This window comes from Oryctolagus cuniculus, chromosome 21 (assembly GCF_051225735.1).
Source record: "Oryctolagus cuniculus isolate XC-2025 breed Fujian yellow rabbit chromosome 21, ASM5122573v1, whole genome shotgun sequence".
NCBI lineage: Eukaryota > Metazoa > Chordata > Mammalia > Lagomorpha > Leporidae > Oryctolagus > Oryctolagus cuniculus.
The window spans coordinates 13,578,883-13,591,015 of NC_142887.1; the positions used below are offsets into that span (position 1 = coordinate 13,578,883).

At 55.6% G+C, this 12,133-nt stretch overlaps 1 protein-coding gene across 6 annotated transcripts in view; it reads right to left on the reverse strand.

Annotated features, from left to right (window-relative positions):
• Positions 1–12,133, reverse strand: part of HECTD4 (HECT domain E3 ubiquitin protein ligase 4) — a 200,810-nt gene that overhangs the window by 13,026 nt on the left and 175,651 nt on the right. For all 6 annotated transcript variants that reach the window (XM_070066217.2, XM_070066215.2, XM_070066216.2 and 3 more), the window contains 8 exons: positions 11,791–11,996; positions 11,362–11,492; positions 10,864–11,069; positions 9,470–9,649; positions 5,787–7,093; positions 4,718–4,925; positions 1,908–2,131; positions 1,670–1,821 (listed from right to left, as the gene is read on the reverse strand). In XM_070066217.2, the coding sequence (XP_069922318.2) occupies positions 1,670–1,821; positions 1,908–2,131; positions 4,718–4,925; positions 5,787–7,093; positions 9,470–9,649; positions 10,864–11,069; positions 11,362–11,492; positions 11,791–11,996 (2,614 nt within the window). The remainder of the gene's footprint in view (positions 1–1,669; positions 1,822–1,907; positions 2,132–4,717; positions 4,926–5,786; positions 7,094–9,469; positions 9,650–10,863; positions 11,070–11,361; positions 11,493–11,790; positions 11,997–12,133) is intronic.

The following is a 12,133-nucleotide window of genomic DNA, read 5'->3' on the forward strand; positions in this document are numbered from 1 at the left end:
GGCCCCACCCAGCACCTTGGGGGCACGGGTCTCATTCTAAGGGCTCTGCGACTGCACATGCTCAGTGCCCACTGCACCAAATGGCGCAGGCCAGCAACCACCGGGTGTCCATCATCACAGAAAGTTCTCCAGACAGTGCTGACTTACAAACCACCACTCCCACATTAGGAATTCATAGATACCCATTTTTCTGATCACTTAAACCACTCTAGATAATCCTGCTGGATAATATTTTACTATTTTTAGAAAAAAGAATGGGAGGCCGGCGCCGTGGCTCAATAGGCTAATCCTCCACCTTGCGGCGCCGGCACACCGGGTTCTAGTCCCGGTCGGGGCGCCGGATTCTGTCCCGGTTGCCCCTCTTCCAGGCCAGCTCTCTGCTATGGCCAGGGAGTGCAGTGGAGGATGGCCCAGGTGCTTGGGCCCTGCACCCCATGGGAGACCAGGAAAAGCACCTGGATCCTGGCTCCTGCCATCGGATCAGCGCGGTGCGCCGGCTGCAGCGGCGGCCATTGGAGGGTGAACCAACAGCAAAAGGAAGACCTTTCTCTCTCTGTCTCTCTCTCTCACTGTCCACTCTGCCTGTCAAAAATTAAAAAAAAAAAAAAAAAAAAAAAAAAAAAAAAAAAAAAAAAAGAAAAAAGAATGGGAAAGTTCTGTTGCACTGATCTGGAATAATAATGGAATCGTAATAATGGGAAGGCAGACACTGGAAACAGCACTCAACACCCACTTGCTTACGCATCCCTAGGAAAATTCTGGAAGGCCATGTAAGTAACACTGCTCCTTGAGGGAGGGGAACTTTGAGGCTTATTAAGCATGAAGAAAATGAGGAATAACTTTTCACCGCATAAGCTTTTGAATGTTGTGCCATTTTAATCATTCGGGATTTTTTATTTATTTTTTATTTTTGACAGGCAGAGTGGACAGTGAGAGAGAGAGACAAAGAGAAAGGTCTTCCTTTGCCATTGGTTCACCCTCCAATGGCCGCCGCGGCCAGCGCGCTGCGGCCGGCGCACCGCGCTGATCCGATGGCAGGAGCCAGGAGCCAGGTGCTTTTCCTGGTCTCCCATGGGGTGCAGGGCCCAAGCACCTGGGCCATCCTCCACTGCACTCCCTGGCCACAGCAGAGAGCTGGCCTGGAAGAGGGGCAACCGGGACAGAATCTGGCGCCCCGACCGGGACTAGAACCCGGTGTGCCGGCGCTGCTAGGCGGAGGATTAGCCTAGTGAGCCGCGGCGCCGGCCATCATTTGGAATTTAAGAAATCCACATATATGTGTAAATAAAAGGCCATGCACTTCATATTAAAGTAGTGGCTTCCCGTGGGGTAACTTAACTTCTCCCAATAAGTAAATACTCATTTTCTCATTTCTCTCTACTAACAATTCATTATTTGTGTGATGGAAAGAAGTAGGACTTAAAAAAAAAACCGTGTGCCCTTCTGCTGTTTTCTTAATTCTGACCGGTCTCTCCAGCCTGTACGGTTCCAGACCCCACTGCCACTGTGGGTCAAATTAACCAGTGACCTGCAGCTGACGCAGGTGGGGACTGGAGGCACCTGCAGCAGAGCAGGGAAGAGCCAGGATGCCTGCTCCCCCAGGTGCCTGTGGGCAGGCCCCGCCGAGCCCGCCGTGAGGCCTGATCCTCCAGCTCCTTGGGGCACGCACCTGACGCTGTTGAGCACAGCCTTGTCCTTGGCGGGGGGCTTGGTGATGGGCCGCTTGGTGCTCACCACCTTCACGGGGTGCTGCTCCTTCCCAGCTTTGCTGTACTTGCTCTTGTCAAACTTGGGCTTTGGCACGCCGTATTTCCTCAGGATCTGTGGGGCACAGAGTTGGGCGTCCTCAGGCTCACCCCGCAGGAGGCCCGAGACCCAGCCCAGTACAGTGGGAGTAGGGAGCGCACCTGGGTGAGCTGGTCCTCCAGCACTTTCTTTGGAGGCCGCACATTGGTGAAGAACAGGTGCAGGAGGTTGCCCGGGGTCTGGGAGTTGATCTGCTCTTTGCTGAGGTAAATGTCAGAAACTCTGATGGGCTTGGCGGGGGTCAGGCTCAGTGTCTGCTCTGAGTGGGCGCAGCTCTTAAATATTTCTGTCAGGACCTCTCTGGCCCCGGGCACTAGCTTCTCTCCTGTCACAGAACAGAGGGAAGGCAAAACCAGAACACCGAGGTCAGGACAAGCCCGCGGCATTCGGACACTCAATGCAGACGAGGACCTGGCCCTCAGAGTCTGCGTGCCCAACCTGCCGAGTTGTAACAAGTGCCCTGTGCCACACGGACGAGGGGGCTCTCCTCCACCCTAGTCCCTGCCGCTGGCCGCGTGGAAACGACGAGGCCCCTGGGATGGCGCCAGGACCTCCACGCGGGCAGGGTGTGAGTGCAGCACGCTGGGCCGGCTGGCCCTCCTTAGAGGACACCGTGCGCTGCGTAACCCCCAAGGAAGAGAAGGGCACAACACCAGCAAGCGTCCGCCACGCGCAGGGTCAGCCGCTGACCGAGCTGCCACCGTCAGAGAACAGGCTTCCAGACCGCGCGGCGAGCTGGCAAACCAAAGACGAAAAACCAGCAACGAGTGCGCGGGAGACACGTTCACTTCTGTCCCCAGGCACGCACGCTGGAAGGCACTCCTGACTTGCTCTCTAATATGTCCACTCTGGCTCCTGCCGTCACGCTCTCCTCCCTCTCAGGGCGTCTGAGCCAGGGAAGGCCCCGCTGTGGCCCGTCACAGACATCTGGGCTGCGGCTAGGGCCGTGTCCCGAAGCTACTCAGAGGCGTCACAACCTAAAAGGACCTCTGGCATTGCCTGCTTGCGTGTTCTTCAGGACACCTCAGCAGACTCTCGCGTGCAGACGTGTCCCTGTTACCAAAGACCTGAGGGCCTCAGGGGGCGGGTGGGGCTGCAACGGAACAGAACTCAAAGGGAATTCAGAGCCCGAGTGGACCAGAAGCCTGGGAAAGCGCAACAAGGGCAGGTTGCACTCCTCGTCTGCTTGTGGGCAGCTGAGAGCCCAGGGACAAACACACCCAACTGGGACAGGGCCAGAACCAGGTGGTCAGTGAGGTGTCCCCCTTGGGCACAAAATTTAAGAATGCTGAAAACTCAGTCATTAGAATAAGTAACATTTTAAAGTTGTATTTTAAAAACGAACACAAAAGCATTAATGGTGCTTTGCCAAGCTGTATGGGCGCCCGAGCAGGAAGTACTCAGTAATATTGATCTTGATCCTATGTTTATTTATTTGAAAGAGTTACGGGTTGGGGGGGGGATCTTCCAGCTGCTGGTTCACTCCCCAGACGGCCAGCTTCATCCACGGGTCCCTCCCATGGGCAGCAGGGGTCCAAGCCTCTGGCCATCTTTGCTGCTTTTCTCAGGCCATTAGCAGGGAGCTGGATAGAAGTGGACCAGCCAGGACACGAACCGTGGGATGCCAGCATCACAGATGGCTTAACCTGCTGTGCCACAATGCTAGCCCCAGTGCTGTCTTTACCTAAGATTTTTTTTAAAAGATTTATTTATTTGAAAGGCAGTTATGAGAGACAGAGGCAGAGAAGAGAGAGAGAGAGAGAGAGAGAGAGGTCTTCTATGTGCTAGTTCACTCCCTAGATGGCTGCATGGCCAGGGCTGTGCCGATCCAAAGCCCCTGGCTCCTGGGACGTGGGCCATCCTCCACTGCTTCCCCAGGCCACAGCAGAGAGCTGGCTGGGAGGAGGAGCAGCCGGGACTCGAACCTGCACTTACATGAGAAGTCAGCACTGCAGGCCCAGCTTTACCTGCTATGCCACAGTGCCAGAGATTCTAACACTTTGGTCATCATGGATATTTTCCAACAATTTGGACTTAAATATATTGCATTTGGGGAGGCACTGTGGTGCAGCGGGTTAACACCCTGGCCTGAAGCACCAGCATCCCATATGGGTGCCGGTTCGAGACCCGGCTGCTCCACTTCCAACCCAGCTCTTTGCTATGGCCTGGGACAGCAGTAGTAGATGGCCCAAGTCCTTGGGCCCCTGCACCCACAAGGGAGACCTGGAAGAAGCTCCTGGCTCCTGGCTTCAGACTGGCCCAGCTCCAGTCATTGCGGCCATCTGGGGAGTGACTCAGTGGATGGAAGACCTCTCTCTCTGTCTCTACCTCTCTCTATAACTCTGTCAAATAAATAAAATAAATCTTTTTAAAAAATGAGTAAAGGGATAGAAAATAGGACTTTGTGAAAAATTAGCTGAAGCTGTTTCTTCCCCCAAGAATCCACTGTAAAGGATGAGGCATCAGCTGTCTGCAAGCACACGACCCAGTGACGATCAGCAAGCTGCTGTACATTCCAAATTCCCACAGAATAAACGCACTTGGACTTCAACAAGGGGTGTCTTGCTAGGCAAAAAGGCTACTTCTAAGGCTGAGGCAGGCCGTGGCCAAGCCTCTCCTGGTGGTCTCTCCTACTGGAATGGAGCTCTCCCCGCCCACACCCCAGTCCCTGACAGCTGGGAGAGGGTAGCAGTGTTCTCTTCTCACATATGAAGACGCCCATATCCCGCCACCGCTAGCGGGCGATGAGCTCCTTGCTCCATCTCCCAAGAGCACCTGAACAATTTCCACAATCATTTTCAAAATGGTCAAATAGGGGGAAATTGGGGTGGAAGTCTGGTCTTGATTTTTTCTGTAAACCTTAATTTGCCCCCCAAAATGGTCTATTAATTTTCAAAAATCCAGAACCCACCTTTAATTGATTTATCATTGAAATAATCTTCTAACCCAGGGCTCCCTTGAGTATCAAACAAACTTTGATTCACTACAGACACTGTCAGAATCTCTTCCGTTGACATTTCCATCAATTCGTCTTCACCATCCAAACTTGACAAACCAATCAAATCATTATTGTTAAATAAACTCGCTCGAATTTTCTCGATTTTGGCTCGAGATCTTATCTGTGTGAACAAAGAAAAGGGTCAGCATCTGAACGCAGAGCAACCACTCGGCGGGAACCCATGCTTCCCCTGCCCACCTTCCCCCGGAAACAGCTCTCATTCTGAAGCCGTGAGAGCCTTTGGCGTGGGCAGGGCCTCTCTGGAACAACCCAGTGGGGAGTCTTTGCTGCCACCCCGCCAGGCCTGTCTGTGGCTTCCCTCTGCTGCCCAGGGAGCTACAGCCCATGCAGGTTGGAGGAAGCCCAGGAAGGAGGCCACCAGAGTAAAGGAGGAGGTCAGGGGAGGAAAGCCCCCATGGGAGACGGCAACGCAACGCAAGTTTCCGCCTGGGAGCCTGCCCAGCAAGGGAGAGGCTGTTTTCTGAATCTAACTCCTTATGGGATGCGCAGAAAGGCCTCTGGCGCAAGATTTCTGACTAAGGAGATGCAAGACACGTCAGGACTTGAAGTGGAGAAGCGACGTGGCCACAGGTGCGCCGTCTGAACGCAGAGATCCCCGGAGCAGGGCGGCGGGAGTCTACTCTCAGCTGCTCCCTGAAGACCCCTCCTGCCAACAGCAGTGCCGGAAGGAACCCCAGGCTGCTCAAACATACGGGTGGGCCCTGAGCTGGAATGAACTTGACAAAGCCCGCCCACCACTGCGGGTCAGCTCCCCCGCCCCCACTTGGCAGCGGGCTCACTGCTGGTGACATTATCTCCAGTAGAACCACTGTGCTCATTCCAAGACCTGCCCTGGGAGACCCCGAATGCTCCAATTTCACCTAATAGTTAATTCCCCAGAAAGAACGCGGGAAGGTTTAAAGCGGCTGGGGGAACCAAATGGATGACGATTTTCGTGGCTGCCAAGGCGCAAGAGCTTTACCTCCACCACTGCGAAGCCTTTGATGGGGCGAGCCGCGAGGGGCTGGCTGTGCTGGGAGGTGGCTGTGTGCATGGAGCCCACGTCCGACACCGAGGCTGTCTCTGCACTGTCCAGGGGCTCCCCCAAGCTGCCCAGGCTGCCCAGGCTGCCAGTGCTGCACAGGGAGATGTCCAGGCTCTCCTGGCTGGACACCACATGAGGTTCCAGCAGGCCTGCAGGGATGGGCAGCTCGAGGCCGGAGGGCGGCGGGTCCACAGAGAGGTCGCTGACGGTCTGTGAGATGCCCTGGGAGCTGCAGATGGAGGCCTGGCTGGTGGAGGCAGATGCACTGGCGCTCACGGCCGGGGCCAGACTGCTGGACGTGCTCACCTCCGGACCGTCTGAGCCGGCCAGGCCCGCAGGCTTCTCTGGCTCGGCTTTCCCATCACCACACTCGGCCTTGTCTTTTGGCTTCTTGGGGTCGTCCTCCTGCAGTGGAATGTAGATCTCGTCTTTGAAGACCCCCCCGTGAGCATTGCAGGCCTTGCGGATAGCACCTCTGACGATGGCCTCGTCCAGGTGGGTGGGGATCCCGGAGATGACCAGCAGGCGGCTGTGGGCAGTGGGGCCCACCAGGGCCTGGCAGGCATCCGCGATGGCGTCGCTTGTCACGCCCAGCCCCTGAGGGTCCTTCCTGGTGAGGTGCCGGAGGATGATGAGCAAGGTGAGGGCGCGGTGGAACCACAGCATGTCCTCGGGCTTGCTGCCCCCGATGCTCAGCACCGAGGCGTCGGCGTCCACGGCGCGGGGGGGCTGGCGCTTGCCCGAGGAGGAGGCCTTCTCCCTCTTCATCTTCACTTTCTTCCTCTTGGACAGGAGGCTGGGGCTCTGCGGCGTCTGTCCTGGGGAGGAGGACGAGGAGGAGGAGGAGTCGCTGAGGTTCGGGGCGGTCGCTGAGGTCACCCCACTGGCTGTGACACTCATATTGGTGGGCAGGGTCACTTCGGCCACTGCCAGACACCCCTCCATGAGTGCGTGGAAGTAGGTGGAGAACCGGCCCTGGTCGCCGACCGCCACTGCCCCGGAGCCCCCACAGGAGCTGCCGGAGACCCAGCTCTGGGTCTCCTCGTCATACAGCTTGTGGAGCTCTGACTGCAAGGCCATCAGCATGGCCAGGCAGGGGTTCAGCTGGAGGGCGATGGAGGAAGACAGGCCGGCGGGGCGCTTCCTCTGCTCCAGGGTGTGCGCCGTCCGCAGGAGCTCGGCCAGGAGGTGGAACACCAGCTCCTTGATGCAGGCCGCCATGTCCGTGGTCCACAGGAAGTTTCCTGAGGCAAATATAAAATTGCAGATACAGCGTCACTTGGCGTTGCTCACTGCACGCCAGGCACGTTCTAAGCACTTCCACGCCGTCACCTCTCAGAGCCGCGCGGCAAGTGGGCACTGTGTTTCTCATTCCCATCTTGCAGATGAAGAAACAGAGCCTCAGAGAGCCGAGGCACGGGCCTGGACTCCTCCAGCTGTGAGAGGGGCCAGGATCTAGAGCCGGCAGGCTGGCCTTGGCCTTAACCCCTGTGCTACGTGACTGCGGGCCGGTCTGAAGGCAGTGCCCAGGCCAGCATCGCTGTTTTCTGTCTCTCACGGCGCTCGCTCGAGCAAGGTGATGCAAAGTGCCTAGAACAATGTTGCTCAAAACATGGGATACTTGGTAGCAAGGGCACACAGAACAGAAATACCACATGTGGGAAAATGGCCATCTCTCTCTCTTGATTTCATCCACAAGAGAGCTCACTCTCTGGGTGGCGTGTTCTTACCAGAGTGCACCAGGCCACAGACCCAGAGCCTCTGGCAGGCAATAGTACTTAGCTAGGATTTTCTGACAACTTTCCTTGTATTTATTTTTACGGTTATCTTAAATTATGGCAAGTGATACTAACTTCCTGTTCAACGTAGGGATGTAAAGTTTCCCCTAAAACTAAATTTAAGTTTAAAAAAGGAGAAAGGAGTTGATTACAACACAAATTATTAAATAACTGTGGACAGGCAGACATCCCATAAAGGTGGCCTGAGAATGCCTGGACCAGGGACCACACGCGTGCAGCTGACATTCCCACGTTCATGTCACCAGGAGCTGAATGCCAGTGGAGAGCACTCACGTTGGACGAGGGGCTGTGTGGGATCATGAGTACATAAAGCCCGAGTCCAGGTGAGTGAGCTGAGCCCCCGGCAGTCAGCTGCACCCGGATGGCTCTCCTACAGGGTCAAGATCATGGGATGGGGAGCCCTCAGGGCCACTTGCGCAGACTTACCGAGAGCCTCTGGGTAGGTCCGGCACCTGAGACACAGGGGCTCAGCTGCCTCCCTACTAACAGCGATGCTGTCCGAGAATTCTGACTGGAAACGAGCCCCTGGCCTCGGGAACGTGCTGTCCCAGAGCCTTCCAAAGAACAGGCGCCAAGGCTGCTCAGACGCCAGAACTGCTCACGTCCTCTCCACCGCCCTGTCTCTCCCACTGGCTCTCCACGCAGGAGTGCAGCCTTGGAGAGAATTCTCCTCCAAAACTGCACCCGACGGCCCATGGAGATCCCATTCCCACAACTGTGGTTCTTTGGCCCCACCTCAAAGCCCCTCCAGTGTGTTTTAAATAATTTAGCAAAGTTGTCAACATTTAAAAATTAGGAAATTCACATCAAAATCTGGATTCCTAGCTTTTCCCTAAGAAATAACAATTCTGGCAGGAGTGAGGTCACATCTGTCTGACCCCGGAGGGCATCTGAGTTTGCACCTTTGTCAGCCTCCAGCACTTTATTATGGAAAAATTCAAAAATATGGAAAAGTTGAAGAAATTATACAGTAAATACTCCTATACCCACCACCTAGATTCTCCTGTGAACATGTCACACACACCCCATCCAGCCCTCTACTCATCAATAAAGGCCAGCTTTGCTTTTGGTTATTTCAAAGTAAGTCACACACGTCAGCACAGCATCCACATCTGTGGGGCAGATCTGCACGTGCAGAGCGGACGACCTCGCAAGCCCCTCCATGCTTTAGGGGCTGCGTGGCCATGAGTCCTGCTCCTGCAGCACTGCTCACGGACACGCTACTCCCGACTCCCAGTTATAACGACGACACACGCTAATGCACTGACGTAAAGCATGCTAAAATCAATCTTGTTTCGGCTGGCGCGGTGGCTCACTAGGCTAATCCTCCACCTGCAGCGCCAGCACACCGGGTTCCAGTCCCGGTTGGGGCACCGGATTCTGTCCCGGTTGCTCCTCTTCCAGTCCAGCTCTCTGCTGTGGCCCGGGAGGGCAGCAGAGGATGGCCCAAGTGCTTGGGCTCTGCACCCGATTGGGAGACTGGGAGGAAGTACCCAGTTCCAGGCTTTGGATTGGCATAGCACCGGCCGAGGCGGCCATTAGGGGGGTGAACCAACAGAATGAGGACCTTTCTCTCTGTCTCTCTCTTACTGTCTATAACTCTCTCTCTGTCTATCTCTCTCTGTCTAACTCTGCCTGGAAAAAAAATAATAATAATCTTGTTTTCATGCTTAGTTGCCACCCCCCAAAATAATGGAAATAATCTGCAAATCATGGATTTGGAAGTATAGGCTATAACTCAAATCTATTCACAAGCCCACTTCAATGACTGCCACTGGACAGAAGTGCGGCCCCTCCCTGGACTGGGGCAGGCACCCTCACCTAGCAGCTCCACCACCAGCAGGAGGACTGACGTCGGGATGGTGTCAGGCTCATCCTCCGACTTCCCTTCGCCGTCTTCTGATTTCCAGGACAGCAGCTGCTCTGCGAAGGCCATGGCCAAAGGGAACTCCAAGGGCAGAGAATGTAACACCAGCACAGCTCCAGGAGGTGGAGACACTCCTGGAAGGAGAGCCCAGGAGGAAGGCATGTAACTGGCACAGAGCCACAAAGCCGGAAAAAGGAGCTGCCGGCTGCAGGTGGAGCAATGGGGCTGAAAAGCCGCCCGGCATGGGGTCTGGGGGAGGAAGTGTAACTGCTGGTCCTCCCGGCTCTTCGAGAGCTGCAGGTGCAGGAGGAGACAGAGCCAGCCCGCCGAGGGGAGAAAGGACAGTGACAGTACAGAGAACAAGCGTCCCTCATTCAGCTGAGTGGACAAGAACGGGAAGAGGAAGTCAGGCTCCAGGAAGCCTCCCTGGAAGCTCTTAGCTTGGGAAAGACACAGTCAGTCCTGTGTACAGCGGAAGCCCATGAAGACCGGTGCACTCACACGGGGCCCAGCAAGGCGTCCCCAAGACTCAAGACACTTCCAGGACCTGGGATTTCATTTCCCCTTTTCCTTCTGTCACTGCCATGGCCTACGTCAGACCAAAGCAAGAGGAAAAGGGTCCCAAGACCGATCTCCGCCACCTCCTTCAGTGCACCGGTCAGACGTGAGCCTGAGGGTCCGGGCTCTGGACAAGTCGGGGAACGTGTTGGGTTTCTGCACTGTGAGTGCTTGCATGTGACAACTGTGGAATGATGATTCAGGCAGTGACCTTCTGGGCAGTGGAAACCTGGAAGGTGAGCGGGCCCTGGTGTATGATGGGCACAGGTAGCCACTGCTTTAGGGCTTGTAGAGGTGGGGCCCTCATCTGAGTCCCAGACCAGGGAGGCCTCACAAAGGACGCCAGGGCGACAAGAGCACTTGGGCTCCCACCTAGATGGGGAGCAGACACCTGCCATGGTCAGTGCCCCTGCAGCCACACCGCACACTCGAGAGCTCGGTCTTAATGAGAACTGGAAGGATGGCAGCTGGCGTTACTGCCGTCTGAGAGGGGATAAGGAGACCGCCGTGGTCACAGCACGCTGAACAGCACACAGCCCAGAGTGTGCTTGTGAGGGGCGTGGAAATCCCCCCAGGCTCGAGACGGTGCCTGTCAGGCCTCTGCCAGGCAGGAAAGGGAGGCCTTGAAAGCTCCGGCCTCCAGAACACGTGGCTGCCAGAGTCCTGCTGTGGCTGATGGTAGTGTGATCACAGCAGGTTACCAAGTCCTTTATATCTGTATCTCCAAACAGAAGGCAAGCAGAGGATCACTCCCTGCTAGTCCCGTCCCACGAGATGACAAGAGACTCACCCAGTTTGATGTGGACCCTGTCTGTGGAGAGGACCACAGAAGGGTACTGGTCAGCGGTGGGGGGAGGTGCGAGGCCCGTGTTGGCGGGGGATGCGTCTCGAGGGTAGCAGGCAGCCTCGATGAGGTTCAGCTGACCGGTCCGCTTCACCTTGTGGCCGAGCCCGTACACCAGCACCCGAGCCCACGGCGCCTTGTACAGCGAGGAGCTGAGGAGGGGGGGGTGTTAACAGAGCCCAGCCTCACAGGCCAGCGAGACTCAGCGATGCTTTGCACCAGAAGGAAGTTACATGAGAACTGGGCATAAGTTGCTTCTCCCACATTTTAGAACTATAAAGACTAATTCCCCAAACGTGGAAATAAGGGAAGAACTATAAATTATTGTTAGACGGTGTGCATTAAAGAACAAGAACAATGGAGTTTTTTTCCCTCTGCGAACGTCGCCAGAATCCATGTGGCTTTTCTCTCCCATGGCCATCGTTGTGAGAACAGGTCACTTACTCTTTGCGGAATCCAGACTGACTTTCTTTGCAAGACACGACAACAAAAGCCGCCCCGGGGAAATTAACATCCATATTGACTTTGGACTCGGAAATTGGGAACTCTTCGGAGGGGAACTGCTCTGGTGCTGTCTGCAAAGAGACGTTTAATGAGGAAAGCCATGGGCCAGACACAAGGGACAGCATTTCATTTTCCCAGCTCACGAGGCAAAAGAAATCAGCCAGCGCACATACTGTCATAGAGGCAGGACAAAAAAGCCCTCTGGAGGGAATGAAACTGAGGATGGGACAAAGCAGGGAATCGTCTAAGAGGAGGACATCGGTGGGGGTGGGAGTGGGGGTGGGGGCGGGGAGAGAAAGGAGAGCGATGTTTCAGCAAGCCGTAAAACGTCCATGCTAAAATAAAGGGTCACCAGCTTTAGACCTCTACCTGCAGGAAGGAGCAGATCTGTTTTGTCAGCTCCAAAAGGCCCTCCTCTCCCTGGTGCAGGGTGCGGGTGATGGCCACGCTGAGCCACTCTCTCACTGTCTGGGAGTTGCCCTGGTAAAAGAGGTCTGTGGCAGAGCAGTTCTGGGAGTGGATGCAGTGCTGCAGGGACTGCGCCAGGAGGATGGAGCTGGAGCTGATGGTGCCATCTGGGGACCGGAGGGAAACAGATGCTGACAAGAACCAAGCCAGCCAGGGCCTCGAGAGCCCAAGCAACCAACAATGAACACCCCATCCGCTAACCTGCGCTGCACAGCTTATCTCGGACATAATGTCTGGGGTAACA